This window comes from Euphorbia lathyris, chromosome 10 (assembly GCF_963576675.1).
Source record: "Euphorbia lathyris chromosome 10, ddEupLath1.1, whole genome shotgun sequence".
Classification (NCBI taxonomy): domain Eukaryota; kingdom Viridiplantae; phylum Streptophyta; class Magnoliopsida; order Malpighiales; family Euphorbiaceae; genus Euphorbia; species Euphorbia lathyris.
Genome location: NC_088919.1, coordinates 39,581,941 through 39,603,311, shown reverse-complemented (window position 1 = coordinate 39,603,311; position 21,371 = coordinate 39,581,941). Strand labels below are relative to the sequence as shown.

The following is a 21,371-nucleotide window of genomic DNA, read 5'->3' as shown; positions in this document are numbered from 1 at the left end:
TGGACCTTTCAGATTTTGGCAACATCATTCAGGATTGTCGAGTCTTATTAAATTGTCGACACGATTTCAAAGTGTCTTTTTCATCAAGGCTAGCGAAAAGGGGAGCTCATGTCGTTGCACGACATGCCTTATCCAATGCTAGTGAGTTTGTGTCTTTTTTTGCTCCGAGTTGGATGCATGGTACTGTCTGTTATGAGGCTGATTATTAATCTACTGATTTATTCTTCAAAAAATAAATAAATAATATTGATAGTTATTAATTAAGTACTCAAAATTTTTTTTTGGTTACATGGGCCGGGAATAACCCAAAGAGATCACTTAATAAGCAAGTCAGAGTCATTTTGATTGCATTAAGCTTTTATTTTCAAATTCACTCCTAAAACCCCTTCTTCTTGTTCTTCTTCTTCTTTTTCTTCCTACAGAATCTTGTAATAAGAGAATTGCTGTTATCCGAATGGAGATTGATTTCCAGGAATACAAACTGAGCTGCGAACTTCGAGGCCACGATGACGACGTGAGATCTTTTTCACTCAGAGTTCCCTTTCTCTTGGATGTTTTTGCGTTTTTATTTCCGGCGATTGTTTTCTTGTACTCTAACTACTTCTATTTATTTTCTCTGAAATTCTGTATAAGATCTTTACGTACTTGCGAATTTCAATTGGCACAGATAAATCCACCGATGCAAATTGAGGCTATATGCGATTTAGTAGCTTGAAGTAGAATGCATTTCATGGTCATATTAAAAAGATCTACAGTTTTCTTTAAAAAAAAATTACAGTTTGAGTAGTTTAGAACTTGTGATTATGATGCTTTTTTCTTCATAGCTAGTTTACTTGTATCCACATTTGAATTGATAAGTATTGCACTTATCAATTAATTCCTTGCATTATGCTACATTTCACTTCAATGACATGTTGCTTGCATAAGGACCTATGAATCTCGGTATAACCTGAAAAATTCATGTCGTTTCGTTAATTTTAGTACTGTATGTTGAAATACTGCCTTTGTTTTAATATTAGGTCCGAGGCATATGTATATGTGGTGATGCTGTGTTTGCCACTTCATCAAGGGATGGTACTGTGAGGTTTTGGTCTCCTGAGTCATCAGACAAGCGCAAGTATGCTACACCAAAAATTTTGTTAGGACATGAGAGTTTTGTCGGTCCATTGGCCTGGATTCCACCAAACGAAGTGTATCCGGCTGGTAGGATTGTGTCTGGTGGCATGGACACACTTGTTTTGATTTGGAACTTAAGCACCGGAGATGCTGAGATTTTGAAGGGCCACCAGCTGCAAGTCACAGGCATTGCATTGGATAATGAAGACATTCTGTCATCTTCTGTTGACTGGTGAGCTCATTATTCACTTTGTTTTTATTGTATGTTTGTATTTGATTTGAATGTCCTGAACTATTTAATTGCTTTAGGATTTATTGTACTTGCATATTCTCTTAGTGCAACCTGAGACAAGCCAAGTAATGCAGCACTGACCAGGAGAGTGTCTGAACACTCCTCCTGGTTCCAGTATTAGTATATTGAATCCATCTTGTTCAGCAACTAACATTCATGCTCATGTTGTCATTTATTAGCTGAACTGATAGCATTTCCACACTGAACATTTTTTTGTAACAATGAAGTATCTTTATAGTCAATTTGGTTAACTAATATCTGTTGACAGTAGAGAACTGTTTTATTTTGGCTGAGAGAACTGATAAACTAGTTCAATTTGACACTTCTTCTGATTTCACTAAATAAGATTCTCCTCATGGATTTCTTCATTTAAGCACTGTGAAACGATGGAGAAAGGGCCAGGCAGTTGAGTCATGGGAGGCTCATAAATCAGCTATCCAGGCAATTATAAAGCTTCCATCAGGCGAGCTTGTTACAGGTACATTTTCAGTTTTATGAACGTATGTTCTTTGAACCCATTGGCTATAAGATCTTCACAAGGTGCAAACTTCTCTTATTATTTCTTTTTGGTTAAGGAATTTATTCATTTTTGACCATCTTTTTGGATGAAGTATTTGATCTTGATAAAGTAAGTATAGAAGCAGAAAATGGTTGCTTAATCTGCAAGTTTGTTTTGCATGATGTTGAATTTGATGTGATCTTTGCATGTAAATTGGGAACCAAACTTGTCATACTTCACAATATTGGTAATGCTTGGTATTTTATGTATGGAGACATAGGAGCAGTTATGCTACTATTAGTTGGTTATGTTGTTAGTACCAAGTGTGTATCCAACAGAATAGAACTCTAGAAAGTGATGTGAAGCTCTTCATGCTTCTCAAACTCATTTATTCTTATCCTTTTCTACCACTTAACTTTGAGGGAAACCCTTATTTCTTTCCTTTTTTGGGATTGAATTTTGAATCATTCGATCTGTGTTCACCTAGGTATGTACTAATTAGTGTGTTCGTTTTTCTTCAAGTATCTTTTCCTTCCAATTAGTTTTACCTTATGATGCAAATAGATTGATGGTGTGATTGCTTGTTGCATTATGAATCTGTGGTGTTGAATCTGCTTCCTAACATAATCCAGGTTCAAGTGACATGACTTTAAAACTTTGGAAAGGAAGGACATGCTTGCATACTTTCGTAGGGCATACAGGTAATTTTTTGTTTCTGTTTTGATCCTGACCAATTGAACTACCGATTCATTGTAGATTTATTAGAATCATGAACTGCTCTCATTGGATATTGGTTGCTAGGGTATTCTTGTGATTTTGCAAAAACTACAACGCAATTACTATTTTCTAATAAGTGTATTTTGTCTAATGCTTGGAAAAGTGTTGGCTGTCCAAATTTGAATTGGAAGAAGATTAGTTACTACTATAAAGCATTGTGCATTTAGCTCAAATTTAATATCAGTTATAACCCATCCAATTTTGAACGGCCCTAGAAAAGAGTGAATGCATATCTTTAATACCTAAAGGAGAAACCAGTTTTCTTAGTTTTGTATTGTTTTTACTCTCTTTATATCTTTTAGATTACCTATTCCATGAATCTCTTTCTTTATGAGCAAGCTTTTTGGATTGATTATGTAAAAGAATGTTCTGATTGGTTCAAGCAACATTAGTGAAAATCAGTGATAGAGAATATGCTAATGGAAATAAAGGGTAGTAGGGGAATTAAAGACACATGATTTGTGGCCTAGAGAGAGTTAGTTATGGGAGAGGGCTTTAGTTAGTATATAGGGGTAGGGTGAGAAAAAAAGGTTATGTGAAATTACTGTTTGGCTCTTTAGAGAGTGAGGCCCTACTCTGAGTAGAGAGGGAATTTCAATATTCCTGTGGGGGTTGAGTTCATCTCTGCTGATATACTATCTTCTTCCTGTCCTTATTATTAGAGAATTATCTTAATAAAATATTCTCTTTATATTTTTTTTCTTGTTTCTATCAATCACTTGTGTGAGAATTATATATATTATTATAGAAAATCAATACTTGCAATGGCAATCATTGTACCCAATTGATGATATTGATAATTCTTACTAGCAGTTGGATTCACATAGTGAATGATGATTGATTCACTGTAAAATTTTGCCAAAAATAGCTTTAGATGCCTGGCTTGAGACCTTGGTCAGCTGTGGGATATGGAAGCTAGCTTGTTAAGGCTTGCCTATATATATACATGCTAAGGAACATATTTTATTTCTTTGAACTTTATGTCTCAACGTCAAATATCACCCTGACATTGCAGATACTGTTCGAGGTTTGGCAGAAATGCATGGACTGGGTGTACTTTCTGCATCACATGATGGGTAAGTTATCTGTTTCACTTTTTTTTGCAGTTTTACAGTTAGGGGCTCTCTGTCTTGGAGTTGACTTAGGCCCTGTTCTTTATTACTTAATTTCAGTAACAATCAGTTCAGTTCAGTAGTAATCAGTTCAGTATTCAGTTTCAGTATTCAATAATTTATCATTATTTATTATAATTATTATATATTATTATTATTTATATATAATTTATTATTATTATCATTATTTATTTATAATTTCAGCAATTTATTATAATTATTATAATTTATTATATATTAATTTATCTATTTTCATTATAATTATATTTATATATAATTTATGCTTTGTCATTATATATATTATCATTATTTATTATAATTATAATTATTTGGTGCAACTTATTTGCAAATTTTGCGAAAAGTAAATAAATATTATATTAATACGTTTACATTACAATGCTCTAAAAAATTAACTGGCTCAACTACCTTAATATCTCAAATAGTGCAATTTTATCCCTAATATTAGAAGCCAATAGCAATTTTACCCTTAACATTGATAAATTGAGTCAAGATTTTGTATTCATATGAAAATTCATATTTAGACGTTAGGAGTAAAATAACCCCGGACCCAAAACGTTAAAGGTATTTTTGTACCTTAATACTTAATTGTAATAAAAAGTTAAGAGTGTGTATTCATATAAAAATTTGTATTTAATTTCATAGGCTTTAAATTATATATAAATTTGTGTTTGTATGTAATTTATATTTTTAATTTAAATTAGACTCATTTTTATTTAATGTCATAGGATTTTATCGAGCCTAGATTTTATTTGATATTTAATTTAGTTTAATCTTTAATAATATGTTTATTTATTATTGATATTATTTTTTTTGGTAGAAATATTATTATTATTATTATTATTATAAGCTTATTAATGTCCAATATTATCATTAAATTATTTTAAAGTCTAATATCATCATTATTGTTACGTTCGATTAAATTCGGTTAAGTTCGGTATCATTCAGTTAAGTTCAGTAGCATTCAGTTAAATTCAGTTCAGTATTCAGTATCATTCAGTTCAGTAGCATTCAGTTCAGTTCAGTTTTTTTCAGTAATAAAGAACAGAGCCTTATTGTAGTTCTGCCTTAGTAGTGTGTATGAATGAGAACTTGAGTCTATTTGTCAAACAGTTACTTCACTGTTGCTAGCTTTTTATTTTTAATTTGTTGCCCTCCTTTACATCGGATTATCTCTTACTGTCACTAATGTTGTTTCCATTGCAACAGTTCAATCAGATTATGGGCATTAAGTGGCCAAGTATTGATGGAGATGGTTGGTCATACTTCCATTGTCTATTCTGTCAATTCACATCCGTCTGGACTTATTGTCAGTGGTAGTGAGGATTGTTCAGCAAAGATATGGAAAGGTAGTTGTTTTTTGCGTTATTGACTCATGAGCTCAAATGCTTAAGATAATCATTTCAATAGAATGCTCCAAATATCTTTTAAATATTATTTACATGGGAAATCATTTTTAATGCTGCAGATGGAGTCTGTGTTCAAACTTTAGAGCATCCTGGTTGTGTTTGGGATGCAAAGTTCTTACAAAATGGCGACGTTGTAACAGCATGTTCAGATGGTGTTGCACGTATTTGGACATCAGATCCCGGGAGAGTTGCAGATCCACTAGATCTTGAGTCATATGTTTCCCAACTTTCTCAATACAAGCTAAGCAGGTATTATCTAATTTCTATTATCAGTATGTTATTTGACATCTACAAACACATCTTCAATCAGTATATTATGATAGTTCTCTATGCTATTGTTTTTCACACTTATATTATTACTACTATGCATATTATATGTATTAATGTATGCATGCTTGCACATTTGTTGTCACATTGGATGTTCACATCTCTTAAGGTTAAGCACTTATATTTGTTGCTAGGTTTGAATTTTCAAACTTATGCCGATTTGTGATGTATAAGGTTTTTGTGGATTTTTGTTTGTGGAAAATCATTTGAGTTTATTGTTATATGGCTGTTGATTCACAATTAGATTAGCACGAATGTATTCGTGTTCTTTCCACTAGTTCTTATAGTTTGACGTAATATGTTACTTATATCAGGAAGAAAGTTGGAGGACTGCGACTGGAAGAATTACCAGGAATGGATGCTTTACAAATTCCAGGTGTAATTTCAATTATATCGTTCTTTAAAGAAGTTATTATGACTATAATTATTTAGAGATTCATTTTATGGTTATAATGAAGCTAGTGTGCTGTCCAATGAATATTGGTTACAATTAAATATAAACAGAGTTTGACAAGCATAAACTACAGCATCACACTGAATGATACTTTATTGTTCACCATGCAAGTCAGTACTGCTTTTGAGATAGTTCCACCTTGGTATCCATAATGGATAATAGGCATGCATTGCTGCTTTATTTTTGATGCAAACTGTTAGCCTTATGTAGTATTCTTATTATTTTATCATCAGGAACCACTGATGGCCAGACTAAAGTTGTCAGAGAAGGGGACAATGGTGTAGCATATGCATGGAATTTGAGAGAACAGAAGTGGGATAAAGTAAATCAGCTTAACATATTATGATATTCAATCTCTCTCTTTCTTTTTGATTTGAGCTGTATTTCCTCTGGCTTTTCATATATAATTTCATTGTATAAAATTGATTGTTGTATTTTTTATTTTCTGTTATTTTGTCGGCAGTAACTATCTTTGCATGTGCAAAAGTTGAAGTTCACCCCTGAAAATTATACAGTTTAAGTTGTAGCATATTTCAATCTTAAAAGCACGAGAAAAACATGCTTGTTCACAACACTGAAGGAAACTTCTTCTCCTTTTTCTTTTACTTTTTCCTTTCTCCCTTATCTCGTGATTCAATATGCCTCGTTTACCTTTGGCCCTTATTTTGTCCAATCATTAGTAAACAACTGTTGTTTCTTCAATTCTTAGATTTTTGGATATTTGGCCAGAGGCGCATAACTTACTTAGTGATTGATGATTAGCTTGAGAAAAATCTGATGTGCTATGTAATAAAGGCTGAGGCAATAACCCTCCCAGCATGTCCTCTTTTCTGTTGGAGACCTACCTATAAAATAAAGTTTTAAAGCAAAACATTCTGATTTTTTTTTTTTTTTTACAGTAGGATGTATAGATTCTGTGCCTTTTGTGACATTAACTTTGTGGTCTATGACCAGAAAAAAGTGGATATGCATGTCGTGAAGATGAATTCTGAGTTCAGTAGATTTTAAAAAAATAGGATAAGAAGAAAATCAAAGCTAAAAAGTATTTTGCGTCTTAATAATGTAAGGAGATGTCAAGAATGCTTAGTAGTTAGTAGTGTATTGGATAGTGAGTAGTCTCGCATAGTAAGTTGAAGTCATAGTTATGCATCGTGTCCCACAACACTGAAAACTAATTTTTATAGGAAGACATGTTACCATAGAAGTTTGTGGTAATGAAAATGCTAGGGATGTCGTAATCAATAGATTTAGCTTTCTCTTCCTGCTCATTTTGCCTTCATCCTTTTTTGAATTCTTTTTCCTTCTCTGTAAGACTACTAATTTCATGGTTAATTTTCTTCCATGTTTAGATTGGTGAAGTTATTGATGGACCTGATGATGGCATGAAGCGGCCTGTTCTTGATGGAACTGAATATGATTATGGTTAGTATTAGCAGCTTTGAATCTTTTTCTGCGAGTATAATCAGATTTGGACTCCTCTATGTAAATGTAACTAGTTATATTTTGTTACTCAGTATTTGATGTTGATATTGGAGATGGCGAGCCTATTCGGAAGCTTCCCTATAACAGATCAGGTTTTTTTGCAAATTCTCTGTTTTTCCAATTTTTGATGGTTGTGATTTTATGACAGGTCTCTTGCCTTGATAGTTGTTCTGTCCTAAATATCATTAGCATTTTTCTTTCTGGGAAGTTATAAGCTTTATATTGCTGGTTGGGCTTGAGATTTTGTTCACTTTCTTGTTAAAAGTTTGATATTCTTTGACTATTAAGTTTAATTCAAAGGCTCACAGGAAGATACAGTACTGGTTTCAGCTAGCATATGACATCCTTTTTGTAAGAAAGATACAGTACTGGTTTATATTTAATTACAAACCTTGCACTCTTCTGGACTTGTGTGATCCAAGGCTAGCTGTATTGACATAACGTTTTCCGTAACGGAAACACTTTCAATACTGAAATGGATTGGAAACCATTGAGACGTACTGAGAAAGAGTTCGTAAATTGAAGAAATTGAAAACACGCATCCTACAGTTGCCTACATAATAAAGCGGTGTTATTTGCTGCAGCTGGAATTGATTTAGAGTTTTTGACTATTCAGTTTTCAACTTCGAATCCTACTAACGTTCTAATTTTGTTGTGTAATTTCCAATATTGTAATTCTCTATTAGCTTCTAATTTCTAATCCTAAAAGAATTGAAAAATCTGCTGTTAATCCCTAAGCAGACCCTTCAATGATAAAATATTTTAAACTCATGATTCTCACCCATAAATTGCAGTGTCCTCACCCATAATTGCACGATTCTGACCCACTAATCCCATAAGACATGGTTATTAAAGGCGCATGGCGCACTGGCCATGTGCCATAGCGAGACAAGGCTCACTTACAAAAATAAAATAATAAAACTATAAAACTAACATAAAAATGCAATGAATACTAAACCATGACAATATTCTTAAGCATAAATAAAATTTAAAATGCAAAATAAACCCCATGTAAGACGAAGAGTGCTTGATGTGCCGGTTAGAGGGATTGAAGAGTGGCAAAGGGATGCAATGGTGAGGGGTAGGGGAAGGCCTAAGCAAACTTGGAAGAGGGTGATTGAGAGTGATATGAGTTTATTGGGGATTGACGAAAATATGACAGTTGCTAGGACGGAGTGGAGGAAGAGAATTTATATCGCTGATATGACTTGATTTCACGGTTTCGTCATGTTAGCCGACCCCGAATCATTTGGGGACTAAGGCTCTGTTCTTTATTACTGAAAAAAACTGAACTGAACTGAATGCTACTGAACTGAACTGAATGATACTGAATACTGAACTGAATTTAACTGAATGCTACTGAACTTAACTGAATGATACCGAACTTAACCGAATTTAATCGAACGTAACAATAATGATGATATTATATTATTAAAGATTAAACTAAATTAAATATCAAATAAAATCTAGGCTCGATAAAATCCTATGACATTAAATAAAAATGAGTCTAATTTAAATTAAAAATATAAATTACATACAAACACAAATTTATATATAATTTAAAGCCTATGAAATTAAATACAAATTTTTATATGAATACACACTCTTAACTTTTTATTACAATTAAGTATTAAGATACAAAAATACCTTTAACGTTTTGGGTCCGGGGTTATTTTACTCCTAACGTCTAAATATGAATTTTCATATGAATACAAAATCTTGACTCAATTTATCAATGTTAAGGGTAAAATTGCTATTGGCTTCTAATATTAGGGATAAAATTGCACTATTTGAGATATTAAGGTAGTTGAGCCAGTTAATTTTTTAGAGCATTGTAATGTAAACGTATTAATATAATATTTATTTACTTTTCGCAAAATTTGCAAATAAGTTGCACCAAATAATTATAATTATAATAAATAATGATAATATATATAATGACAAAGCATAAATTATATATAAATATAATTATAATGAAAATAGATAAATTAATATATAATAAATTATAATAATTATAATAAATTGCTGAAATTATAAATAAATAATGATAATAATAATAAATTATATATAAATAATAATAATATATAATAATTATAATAAATAATGATAAATTATTGAATACTGAAACTGAATACTGAAACTGAATACTGAACTGATTACTACTGAACTGAATTGATTGTTACTGAAATTAAGTAATAAAGAACAGGGCCTAAGGCTTTGTTGTTGTTGTTAGAAAGCTAAAGTTGAATACTAAATCCTATGTTCTACTCGTGATCAAAACTCTCCAAATTCATCACTCCTCATTATCACTATCACACTCATCTAAAGCATCATCAAACTCTTGATTCAAACGTATAATCTCTCTTCCTTTTTAATATTTGTTTTTTTTTTCTCATTTGGGACCCTTCGGAACACTTTGTTATATGTACCTGTCAAAAAACCCATAAACCTGCCCTAACTGCCCTTGTGTCACCAAGGCACCTTGGTGCGCCTTTGGCAACTACCGCATGGCGCACCAGGCGCGTGCCACAGCGGTTGCGCCACGCCATGGGGGCGTCATGGCACTAAGGCCTGCGCCATGCGCCAAAGGCGCGCCTTTAATAACTATTCCATAAGATATATATTATTTTTCTGTAGTTATGTTTGTGGTAAATCTATCTATTTTTATAATCTTAATATTTGTAAATGCACTCCTATATTTTTATTATTTACATGTGTCCCCCACGTTTCTGTGTCCTATATTTTTTAGAAATAACTTTTCCTGGTGTCCTATTGGCGATATTCAAGATAATATAGTTCTTGCATGTATACCTATATTGATGTCGGTTCATTTTGTCGCTTCCATGTGATATGCTTTTAATATTTTTTTAGCTTGGCTTTTTTGATTGCTTGGTGCAAATAAACCTGTATTTAGTTTCTTACTTGATTAATGATAATGTAAAGGCTGAGTTTTTCTTCCAGATAATCCATATTCTACTGCTGATAAATGGCTTCTCAAAGAGAATCTTCCTATTGCCTATCGTCAACAAATTGTAGAGTTCATACTCCAAAATTCTGGACAAAGGGACGTCGCCCTTGATTCATCATTTCGTGACCCATTCACTGGATGTAGGTTTAGTTACTTTTTTATGCTATGAGCCTATGTTGCAAATGCTGTTTGTAATTTTAAGATGTCTTGACCTTGTTGCATGGTTTTCACATTATGACTTTCTCTTCTGTTACATCTCAGCAAGTGCTTATGTACCTGGACAGCCTTCCAACATGTCTGGTATGCATCTATTGACTGAAACGATTTCAAGTTTTGTATGGCATTTTGCCTAGTGGGTTCTGCTGAAGTAGTCGAGGGTTGAAATAGCACTAATATGTCTTGTTCATAAAACAGTTTCAACAAAGCCTACTTTCAAGCATATACCCAAGGTATGTCCATACTCTTGTTTGTTCTTTTTATGTTGTACCATCTGTGTGCAAATTTTGATAAACTACTTGGAAGAAGGCATTAGAATCATATATGTGCTTATGTGGGTTCAATAATATTGTTATATTTTTTGCATTTTGTATAGATTTGCGATCCAATCACCTTTTCCCTTAAATTTCTTATCCTTGTCCACACTCAAACTTAAATCTAACTTTGTGTCATTTGGTATTTAATGTAGTATTGCGTTATGCTTACCTTGTGATTTTTCTTCAATTTTGCTGAGAGGTCAGCTATATAGCCTTCTGCATTCATAACTTCACCTTTCAAAATAAATGTGGAAAGTGCTAGGCTGGGTATATATGAACTTGACAGTATGTAGAATTGCAAATATGGTTCTCCAAGATGAGAATTCCATATGTAGAAAGAGCATGAGCATATTTGATTTTTTCATTACTTTGTCTTGGTCTCAAAATTTATTGATGTTGGGATACTTTAAATCAAATTTTATTGTTACTGCTCTTAGTTTCTTATCCATCTTTAATTTTGGTTAATTTGATTTCAGAAAGGAATGCTAATTTTTGATATGGCACAATTTGATGGGATCCTGAAAAAGTTAACAGAGTTCAATGCTGCCTTGCTATCTGATCCAGTAGGATGTTCTGTACTTGTATTTCTTTTCCTTCTATAGTTAGTTCACCAATTTGACTTATTTTTTATAATTAGTTAATTAAATAGTTTTTCTTCTTACTTCTTGAAGGATCAAAAGAGCTTGGCTTTGTCAGAGCCTGACATATCCAAAGTTGGTGGAGTCATTAAAATTTTAAAGGACACTTCACATTACCATACTAGTATATTCACTGATACAGACATTCATTTACTGGTGATGTTACTAAAATCTTGGCCGGTGGCAATGATATTTCCAGGTCAGACTGCAGTTGTGCATAAATTTCAAAGATTTTGATCTTCGTGCTTTTATTAAGTGGTTTTGCTGTTGTCAGTGAGAGAAATCCATGAAACAACAAGCTCTTGGTTGTGTTAGGCTTTTATTGCAGTTATTGATATCATAAGGACTTACACTCAGTGAAGAGTTCTTTACATTTTATGCAGCCATTGATATCCTGAGGATGATTTCCTTGCATCCGCATGGAGCAAGTGTACTTGTAAAGCATCTTGAAGATGAAAACGGTACGGTGATCTATCCAGTGTCCTGTTTGCAGCAATAAGTACATATGTCGCTGTTATTTTACACATATGAGTGAAATGTATTTGTGAAAGGTTTGCATAATGTTTGGGTTCTTTTTCTATTGTAAATTTGAATTTTGCTTTTCTTGTGGACCTCACATGCTATCAGACATACTAGTGGAAATGATCAAGAGAATTACAACAAATTCTTCTCTACCTTCAAACCTGTTAACTAGCATCCGTTTGCTGACCAACTTATTCAAGAATCAATGCTTCCACAGCTGGCTATTGAGGCATCGCAGTGAGGTAACTGTTGCTATTTCTTTTCTAAGGTCAAGATTCTTCATTCCATGTGTTGGCTTTGATAGTGGCCTCTTGCCAAATAAATTGGCAGGGGAAGGTTTGCCCCCAGTACACCCTTGTGGTGGGACCCCTGCCCGGACCCTCGCTCAGCGGGGACGCGTAGTGCGACCGGGCCGCCCTTTTTTTTTTTTATATACACGGAATTAACATGCAGTGGTGGGCAAAGCTTTTATTTCTTGATGTTCTCAATCATATATTATTGATGTGCTGCTAATCTTACAGATACTTGATGTCTTTTCAAGTTGTTATTCATCACCAAACAAGATTTTGCAGCTGTCTTATTCTACCATGATACTCAAGTAAGCATTTTCTCAATTTTGCATATTCCATTTGCAAACAAATATTCCTGATCTTTGTATATGAGTTTAAAATAATAGGGTTTCTTATTTTCAATCAACATCACTTTTCCCCTTTTGAGCCATTATTGGTTTCTTTTGCAGTTATGCTGTGTTACTAATAGAAAAAAAGGAACAAGAAGGTCAATCTCAAGTTCTTTCGGTGGCTCTTGAGGTATAGCCTATTTGATTATTTCTAATATTTGCTAAAGAAAATACTCTGCATATCTTTTCCTACTATGATGCCTTAACAAACTGCTATCAATATGTTTAATGGATAAATTTTTTGCCTGCATCTTAAGATGTAATAAATCATTTTATGCTCCATTTAAGAATTGAAGGAGGGGAATCATATTTATCCACTCTAACCATCTAAATGCTATGACCTTGGTTTTCCACAGATTGCAGAAGAGGAAAATCTAGAGGTTGATACAAAATTCCGAGCTTTAGTTGCCATTGGATCATTGGTATGTGCTAAACCAAGTCTTACAGGATATTTGAAAATCAAGAGAATAATTTGTAGAGGGATTGGGATAGGGCAGATACTTTTAAAATGAAGAGTAGTTATTAACAGAAATTTTACAAGAGCAGCAAACATATATAAGATGCAAAAAGTAACTCTGTGCGTTACAGGCTACATTCATTTTTGTATATATTTTCTGTTCTGTAATATTTTGCTCTTGTTCGTAATTCAGATGCTTGATGGTCTGGTGAAACAAATTGCATTGGATTTTGATGTGAAGAACATTGCCAAAACAGCCAAGGCGTCTAGAGATACCAAGATTGCCGAGGTTGGAGCTGATATCGAAGTGTTAACGAAACAGAACTGAATCTCATAATTCCTGATAAGTAAGTTTCTTAACCATCTGATATTGAAATATATTGTGATCTGGAGTTGGCTGCATAGCATCTTCTGAAAAATGGGATTGTTGACAGTCTATGTAAATCAGTTAACTTTTCCAGTATAGTAATTAATGAATTCATTATATATGTTTCCACTAATACCCTTGTTAAAAAAGAAGAAATGGGTTGGGGGTATTTTAGCAATTGTATGATAAATTAAATTGAATTCCCATTTGGCAATTGTATTCTTATTTGCATTTGCAGGTTCGGTGTGATAATCAGGTAGAAGGGACTAGTGAAGGAGGTTGAATGAACAACATCATTTGCTATCGATAGATGTTATTTGAGAAAAAAGTTGATGATGTGGGATGGTACAATGCTTGAACTTGTACACCTTTATAGAGACTTGTAAAGGGGACAAGAAAAAGAAACAAGTAACATTTGAATTGAATCTTGCAATTGTATTGTACGACACCTCCAGACTAAAGACAGATATTGAAAATGAATTATGAAATTCACCAATTCAATTGATTTAGCTTTTTGTTCCTTTTCTTGTTTATTAAATAGGCGATCGTTCACATTTTAAGTTAAGTTTATGCTTGATGTCCTATTATGAAAATATTAGGAATATTTGTTCTTGTATACTTTTACATGCCACTCTTGGCACAAACAGAGTAAAGTAGCAGGTGATTTGCGAATGCTGACATGAATTTATTCTCCCCTAATATTTTGTCACTCTTGAACAAAGATACTAAATTAGTAGGTGACATTGAATATGACACGATGGGAGTAGCCACCACAGATGACTGTCAAATGAGAGTCGGATGTCTGAATATGATAAAGGGCTATCTGGTTCTTTGACCGTTGACAAAAAGATATTTAGTAGTATCGAAACCAAGCTAATAAAGATTTACTGACACCATAAAAGATTTAAAAAGAGAGTACATATTGTAATTATTGCATAATACTTCAATGTAATAAATATAAGCATGCCTAAGTCAAATAAAGCATGCTTTGGATTGCTATAGGACTGTTATAAGCTATTGTGGTTTTACAATGTCTCCTTGATTGAAGGAGAATCATATGTATATATATATATATATATATATATATATATATATATATATATATATATATATATATTTTGCTTTCAAATAAAATATATATATTTTTTTAAAGAGACAAATAAAATATATTAATGTAGTCTTACTGTACATAGTAGTACATTATGGATTCATCTCTATCTCCATGGTTTGTACAGTAGTAGTAATAATAATAAAAAGCGTATAAACAAAAAAATTTGGAATCCGTAGGAAAATTGATCTTTAAAATCCTTGAGCCGGTAAGAAGCTTTTTGAAATTTTTGAATTTCAGCAAAGAGATCTATTGAGAAGACTAGGAATATCAACCAAAAAAACGCGCACGAACCAACTAGAGTCATCCTGAATGACACACTGAATAAGCAACATCAAAAGTACATTTAAGCAATAGATTAGGTGGAGACGCCAGTGCGAAGTTACTGAAGGGGAAAAACTAAAAGCTAGCATTTTGTGTGTTGATTATGTTGGAGAAAATATCTTCCTCTCTTCCCTTCCCACGATCTACTACTCTCGAGGATTCCGTCAAATTAGACCAGAAAACGCAGAATCTGCTCCTCATGTTGGGGGATTATAAAGTGCATAATGTATAGATTAAGAAAACTAAAAAAATATGCACAACTAATATGATTAAACAATTCTCAGTAGCAAAGCAAGAAAAATATTCACTTCCATTTTGCATAAAATCTTTGGTCACTCCACATTAACATTCTATTCAATTTAATCCTGACATTTCTCTCCTTCAAATGTAAATGCCTAGGCACTATTCTCTGCCTCAAACTAAACCCAAAATACTGTGGAAACTCTTTCAATTCCACCATACTCCTTCCCATGTCCTTCAACAAATAATCAAGCTTGGGTTTCAAATTGTTTTCAACACTATACCTAAACATTGCAGGAATTCTTGCACTAAAACTTGCAGCTTCCTTATCAGAGAAGCCTCTGCTCTTCAAAAACTTAATCTTTGACTCTAGTTTCTCCACTCTTGTGTTCAACAAATATGCATTTGATTTACTTGGCACATTCAGTTTTGGTATCTTCAATCTCCTGAGATAATTAAGAGTTGGTTTAAGGCAAAATTCAACATCAGAAAACATGATTTGGGGGCAGTTAATGATGAAACCTCTAGAAGCTTGGGGTGAGGCATGTAAATCAGAGGCTAAGAAATGGAAAAGAGGGTCAATCTGAGTGAAATGAAATTGATAGGAGAGTAATTGAGGGCAGATGGAAATAAGTGTTGAGAAATCAGAGTCCTGAAAACCCTTTGATTTGAAGAAATTGATGGTGGAAATGATTTGGGAGATGGATTGAGATGGGGGTTTAGAGTTGGGATGAAGAACACCTATGGCTTTCAGGTATCTGAGATTTTCCTGGTTAGTTGTGTGGAATTTGAGGTAGTAAGGAGGGTTTGAAGAAAGATGGGAGGAGGATTTGTTTAGGGTTTTGGATGGAGAGAAAGATGGAAGACATAGAAGAGACTGAAGCATTGCTTTCTGTTTTTCTTTTGGATGTGTTTTTGAGGTTTTAACTAACTGAAGTTTGTGTGGTCTTTATTTTTGAAATTTGGGAAAAGATAAGGAGTTTTCTGAATAAATGAAAAGAGAATATTTCTATAATTTTTGGATTTTCTGGCCCAGAATAATTTTTTTTTCTTATACTAAATATTATCTTTATATCTTTTCAAAAAATAAATAAATATTATCTTTACATAATTATATATATATAAATTGGCAAAATGCATCCATAGTCATCTGATCATTTCAATTTGCCTGGAACTTTATCTTTTATTTCAACTCTTATACTTATTAAATTAAACTAATTTAATTAAAAAACGTATTTATTTATATTTGAAATTATATTTCATATAGTTCGATAAGATTTTTATATTCACACTATATTACCATATATATATAGCTACTTTTAAACTATTAAAAATATATATTTCGAAGAAATGAATAACATTTTGGTAAACAAATTTTATGTTTAAAGTTGACATTTTATTAATAATTAGGAGCTTATTATGACTAAAATAAAATACTTAATATATTGATATAAAAACTTAGTAGTTCAATCCATCAAAATTAGAATATCAATAAAAAATTTAAGATTTTATCTATATAATTTGGGTTAGTCGAGGAAGTTTACTGTTAATTTCTTTTTTTTGAAGAAGTTTAGAGTTAATTTTAAAAATTATTGAACTTTATTTTATTTTAAAAAGTCATTAAATTTTGTTTTTTATTTTCAATAAAGTAACTTCGATTATTTCTAACAAAAAAAACTACCTCAATAATAATATGAGAAGATGATTAATTTTTTTACATGATATAAAAAAATTATATTTACTATTAAACAGTCACATGTAAATTAAAGAAAAATATATTTTTATTTTTTTTAATTGTCGTGTGAAACATATGGTTCACAAATAATTATCATGTTTTACGTTGAAGAGTTCTTTCAAATATAGTTACTACGTTATTTTTTTTTTTTCGAATCAAGTTATTACGTTATTATTCTGATGATTTTTTATATTTCAATAGGAATAATTTTATTAAAATAAAAAACAAAACTTATTGACCTTTTAAAAAATTATTCCAAGTTTCAGTCACTATTGATGTAATTATCCTACATAATTTTGATATTTTCAGTAATATGTATTTCTATAGAAAATCTGACAAAAAATATCCTCTCTTTTTGGTTCCTTTTAGGATAAACAAATAACGGACACTGCTCTATCATCAACTACTGGAAAACCACACCACAGAGCTCCATTAATGGGGATTTTGAACCCCAAAAAACCCCCAAACCCATTTCTTTTAAGAACCCATTTTCCTAAATTCCCTCCTCTTATTCACTCCACCATCAAATTAAACCCTCAAAAGTACTTCCTTTACAACAGAAAAATTCTCTCTTTAACTGTAACTTGCAAGCTGAAAACCTCTCAAGATATCAAGAACAAGGACAATAACGTATCCAGAAAGATTCTTTTATCAAATTCAGCTCCACCGATATCGGAGAAGAGTGGTTCCAATAATGGGAAGGTTCCAGGGAAAGCAGCAACGGGACCATTGGTAAAATTGGTTAAGAGGATTCCAAGAAGGGTTTTGACTGTTTTGTCTAATTTGCCTCTGGCTATTGGAGAAATGTTGGTCATTGCTGGCCTAATGGCTGTGGGTATGTTTCCCTTTAACTTTGCTTTTTCTAAAAGGTTAATGCTTCCTCTATTTTCATTTGCTTAATGTGATGCCTCATGAACAGATTATATTTTTCATTACAGACCTTTCATTTCCAAAAGAAAAAAAATAAGATAGAACCTTTTTGTTTTAGAGGACTTTAAGTGTAAAAGCATGCAGATATTATCCGCTTTGAGCACAAGTTTCGTTTCTTGAGCCTCACAACTTTAAAATGTCTATATGTATTAGAAACACACTTTAGTATAATATATAGATGAGTTTCTTAGCAAAGTAGATTTCTAAAACATGTAAGACTCGTTTTAAATTCCTGAGGTCTAAGGTGTTAGATTTGGACCAAGCGTCCAATATTTACATAGTATTAGACCAAGTTGTACAATTGGTATCAAATCTGACTTTCCCCTTACTATGTGTTTGGTTCGGGGACGAAACAAGCAAAAGCTGATGGGTCTGGCATCGGGTAGAAAGTCTCAACAAAGAGCGGTCCTAAGAGATGACAACTGTGGTAGGAATGAACTGAATTTCATATCAGAAATGAGAGAGTGATTGAGACATATTAGTAAGGTGGAGACACATTTTAAAGTCGCGAGGCCCAAGATGTTGGATGTGGGTTAAAGTGTACAATACTTACATGGTATTGGACTAGACTATTAAACAGTCATTTCTTCTCTATTTTCAATATGGAATTCAGTTCATTCCAATCCCATGGAGATGTACTTGGTAAATTAGTAGAATTTTAGTGTAATAGGAATGCCAAAGAATTAGACATGAACCTGCACTCTTGAGTTGATGAAGTGTGTTGGAATCACCAAGAAGTATGTTTTTTTAGTTCTTAAGGAAGCATTTTTTTCTCCATGCTTGTATAGGTACGTTGATTGATCAAGGGGAGACTCCAGCGTACTATTCCCAAAGATTCCCGGAAGATAATCCTCTGTTTGGATTCTTTACTTGGAAGTGGATTCTCACCCTTGGATTTGATCACATGTTCTCATCTCCTATATTCTTGGGAATGTTGGTTCTATTGGGGGCATCTCTTATGGCTTGCACTTACACTACACAGATCCCTCTGGTTAAGGTTGCAAGAAGGTATGAATCTTTAATTCATTGCAAAATTGGTTCTTAAATTGGCTGCAATTAGTTCTTCTTTACCTATATCTGTGTGCAGATGGAATTTTTCGCACTCAGCTGACGCTATACGTAAGCAGGAATTCTCAGACTCTTTACCCCGGGCTTCCATCCGAGATCTGGGTGTTATTCTGATGGGAGCTGGATATGAGGTAATAGTTCTTTCGTTACGAAGAGTTCGATGGTCTGAGCTATTTAGTTAACTACTATGACCTTCACATTCTTAAAGGTGTTCTTGAAAGGACCATCTCTATATGCCTTTAAGGGGCTGGCTGGTCGGTTCGCTCCTATTGGAGTACATCTAGCAATGCTGCTTATTATGGCAGGAGGAACTCTCACCGCTACCGCAAGCTTCAGAGGCTCAGTAACTGTGCCACAGGGGTTGAATTTCGTTGTCGGAGATGTATTAACTCCAGCCGGTTTTCTATCTACAGCAACTGAAGCTTTCAATACAGAGGTTCATGTCAACAAATTCTACATGGAGTACTATGATAGCGGCGAGGTAAATGTTTATATTCAATTGTGTTTTCAAAGTTGTTTTCTTCATGTGCCTGGCCTTGCACAGTCTTCTCAATAGCAGCTTTTTCTTCAGAATTTTACCATATCTTATTTTTCGAATTTATCGTTTCTCCTTGTAGGTTTCACAGTTTTACAGTGATCTTTCGCTATTCGACTTTGATGGGAAGGAGGTGTTCAGGAAAACAATTAATGTAAACAACCCTCTGCGCTATGGTGGGATCACTATATACCAGACAGACTGGAGCATTTCTGCTTTGCAGGTTCTAAAGAACAATGAAGGACCATTCAATTTGGCTATGGCACCCCTTAAGATCAATGGCGACAAGAAACTTTACGGAACTTTCTTACCAATTGGTGATGTTGACTCTCCTAATGTCAAGGGAATGTATGTTCATCCCCCCTTTTTATCTGCTTATTAGCCATCATATAGAGAATGGAACTTACTTTTTCGCTCTGCTTCTGCTTCCTAGATAGTTAAGGTTATGTATTTTCGTGTTTCCATGGCTGTAACAAGTATAAGTGATAGTTCTGTGAAGCTGGAATGCGTATTACGTAGTTCGAGATAAACATATTGGTTCTTTTGTAGGGTGTTAACTTATGCTCTACATTTGTTTTACCTTTCTGGTTTGTACTTGTAGATCGATGCTAGCTCGTGATCTACAATCCATTGTCATATACGATCAAGAAGGGAAATTTGTTGGAGTTCGAAGACCCAACTCTAAGCTTCCGATTGATATAGATGGAACAAGAATAGTTATTGAAGATGCAATTGGAAGTACTGGTCTTGAACTAAAGGTAAAGACTCGAAAATTTTGTATGAAATGGAACACTTTTGACATAGAAGCTCCCCGGAATTAAATGTTGTCCTTCCTCAGACGGATCCAGGAGTGCCGGTGGTGTATGCTGGATTTGGTGCTTTAATGTTGACAACTTGCATCAGTTACTTGTCTCATTCTCAGGTGAAAACCTTTTATTAGGCGACCGAGTTCAATATATCGTGTTCTCTACAGAATAATTCTGCTAATATTGTTGTGAAGCTACCATTTTTGATAGTCTTGATGCTCTTATTCATTCATGATTTCAAATTGCTCATAGTTCTTTCATCATTCTTGTAATTTCACCAAAGGTATGGGCCTTGCAAGATGGAAGTTCAGTGAGTGTAGGAGGAAAGACAAACCGGGCGAAGGCTGTGTTTGAAGACGAGATAAATCGGCTGCTCGATAATCTTCCCGAGATAGTTGAATCGGATATTAACAGTGGCTAGTTTACCGAGTTGAAAAGATTTTGGGAGGATGAAACCATATATTAAATTTTCCATCTTGATAGATGACAAAGGCACAATGCTCTGAGTTCATACAGCTTTGTGAATGTAAAGTTACTGCTGCTGGAGAATATAATGATCAAATTGTATACTATGCTTGTAATTTATTGTATATGCCCTTTTTCTTCTGAATAATGAGAGGTTTATACCATTATTTATATGAAAATGTTTCTTTTTGAAATGAAACTAGATATTTTTCTAATTGCTGGATCCAACTGTTATTATGACATATTAAAATCAATTTTTTGTGTGTATAATTCTACTTAAATTAGTTCTAAGTTCACATGATTTCCTTAATAACAATAATAATAATCTTCAAATTACTATAGGCGTTAAATAAAATTTTAAGCATGTCTTTTTGAAATTGAAGATAATAAAGATTGACAATTGAAAACCTCTTGTAGGAAAAAAATCTCACTTTTACTGTCATTCCTCCTTGAGATTTTTCTTGGATATACCAAACATATATTTCAAGAAGTCAAACTTGGTTCTAGGTA

General features: G+C 33.1%; 3 protein-coding genes across 3 annotated transcripts; 2 read left to right on the top strand and 1 right to left on the bottom strand.

The window, feature by feature from the left end:
* The first annotated feature begins 364 nt into the window (after positions 1-364).
* On the top strand, positions 365-14,171 carry LOC136209263 (uncharacterized). The gene is made up of 23 exons (XM_066000687.1): positions 365-514; positions 1,020-1,348; positions 1,783-1,886; positions 2,540-2,608; positions 3,700-3,760; positions 5,024-5,163; positions 5,283-5,472; positions 5,865-5,926; positions 6,238-6,326; positions 7,354-7,426; positions 7,519-7,578; positions 10,448-10,594; positions 10,716-10,754; positions 10,869-10,903; positions 11,464-11,550; positions 11,659-11,824; positions 12,009-12,086; positions 12,253-12,389; positions 12,669-12,745; positions 12,887-12,956; positions 13,183-13,248; positions 13,477-13,630; positions 13,889-14,171. The coding sequence occupies exons 1-22, from the start codon at positions 455-457 to the stop codon at positions 13,609-13,611; spliced, it is 2,274 nt and encodes a 757-aa protein (XP_065856759.1). The 5' UTR covers positions 365-454; the 3' UTR covers positions 13,612-13,630; positions 13,889-14,171.
* Positions 14,172-15,366: 1,195 nt separating this feature from the next.
* On the bottom strand, positions 15,367-16,253 carry LOC136209383 (transcription termination factor MTEF1, chloroplastic). Its single transcript, XM_066000830.1, has one exon. The coding sequence runs from the start codon at positions 16,206-16,208 to the stop codon at positions 15,387-15,389; it is 822 nt and encodes a 273-aa protein (XP_065856902.1). The 5' UTR covers positions 16,209-16,253; the 3' UTR covers positions 15,367-15,386.
* Positions 16,254-17,414: 1,161 nt separating this feature from the next.
* LOC136209899 (cytochrome c biogenesis protein CCS1, chloroplastic) lies at positions 17,415-21,063 on the top strand. The gene is made up of 8 exons (XM_066001528.1): positions 17,415-17,892; positions 18,776-18,995; positions 19,075-19,186; positions 19,264-19,536; positions 19,673-19,938; positions 20,192-20,348; positions 20,429-20,512; positions 20,680-21,063. Exons 1-8 carry the CDS (start codon positions 17,493-17,495, stop codon positions 20,815-20,817), a joined length of 1,650 nt encoding a protein of 549 aa, XP_065857600.1. The 5' UTR covers positions 17,415-17,492; the 3' UTR covers positions 20,818-21,063.
* Positions 21,064-21,371: the final 308 nt, after the last annotated feature.

Coding starts and splice junctions, on each gene's coding strand:
- LOC136209263 (XM_066000687.1), top strand. CDS start 455: ATGGAGATTGATTTCCAGGAATACAAACTGAGCTGCGAACTTCGAGGC. Junction 7,579..10,447: donor GCTTCCCTATAACAGATCAG/GTTTTTTTGCAA, acceptor TTTTTCTTCCAG/ATAATCCATATTCTACTGCT. Junction 12,957..13,182: donor TTCTTTCGGTGGCTCTTGAG/GTATAGCCTATT, acceptor GGTTTTCCACAG/ATTGCAGAAGAGGAAAATCT.
- LOC136209383 (XM_066000830.1), bottom strand. CDS start 16,208: ATGCTTCAGTCTCTTCTATGTCTTCCATCTTTCTCTCCATCCAAAACC.
- LOC136209899 (XM_066001528.1), top strand. CDS start 17,493: ATGGGGATTTTGAACCCCAAAAAACCCCCAAACCCATTTCTTTTAAGA. Junction 19,939..20,191: donor TCTCCTAATGTCAAGGGAAT/GTATGTTCATCC, acceptor TTGTACTTGTAG/ATCGATGCTAGCTCGTGATC. Junction 20,513..20,679: donor GTTACTTGTCTCATTCTCAG/GTGAAAACCTTT, acceptor ATTTCACCAAAG/GTATGGGCCTTGCAAGATGG.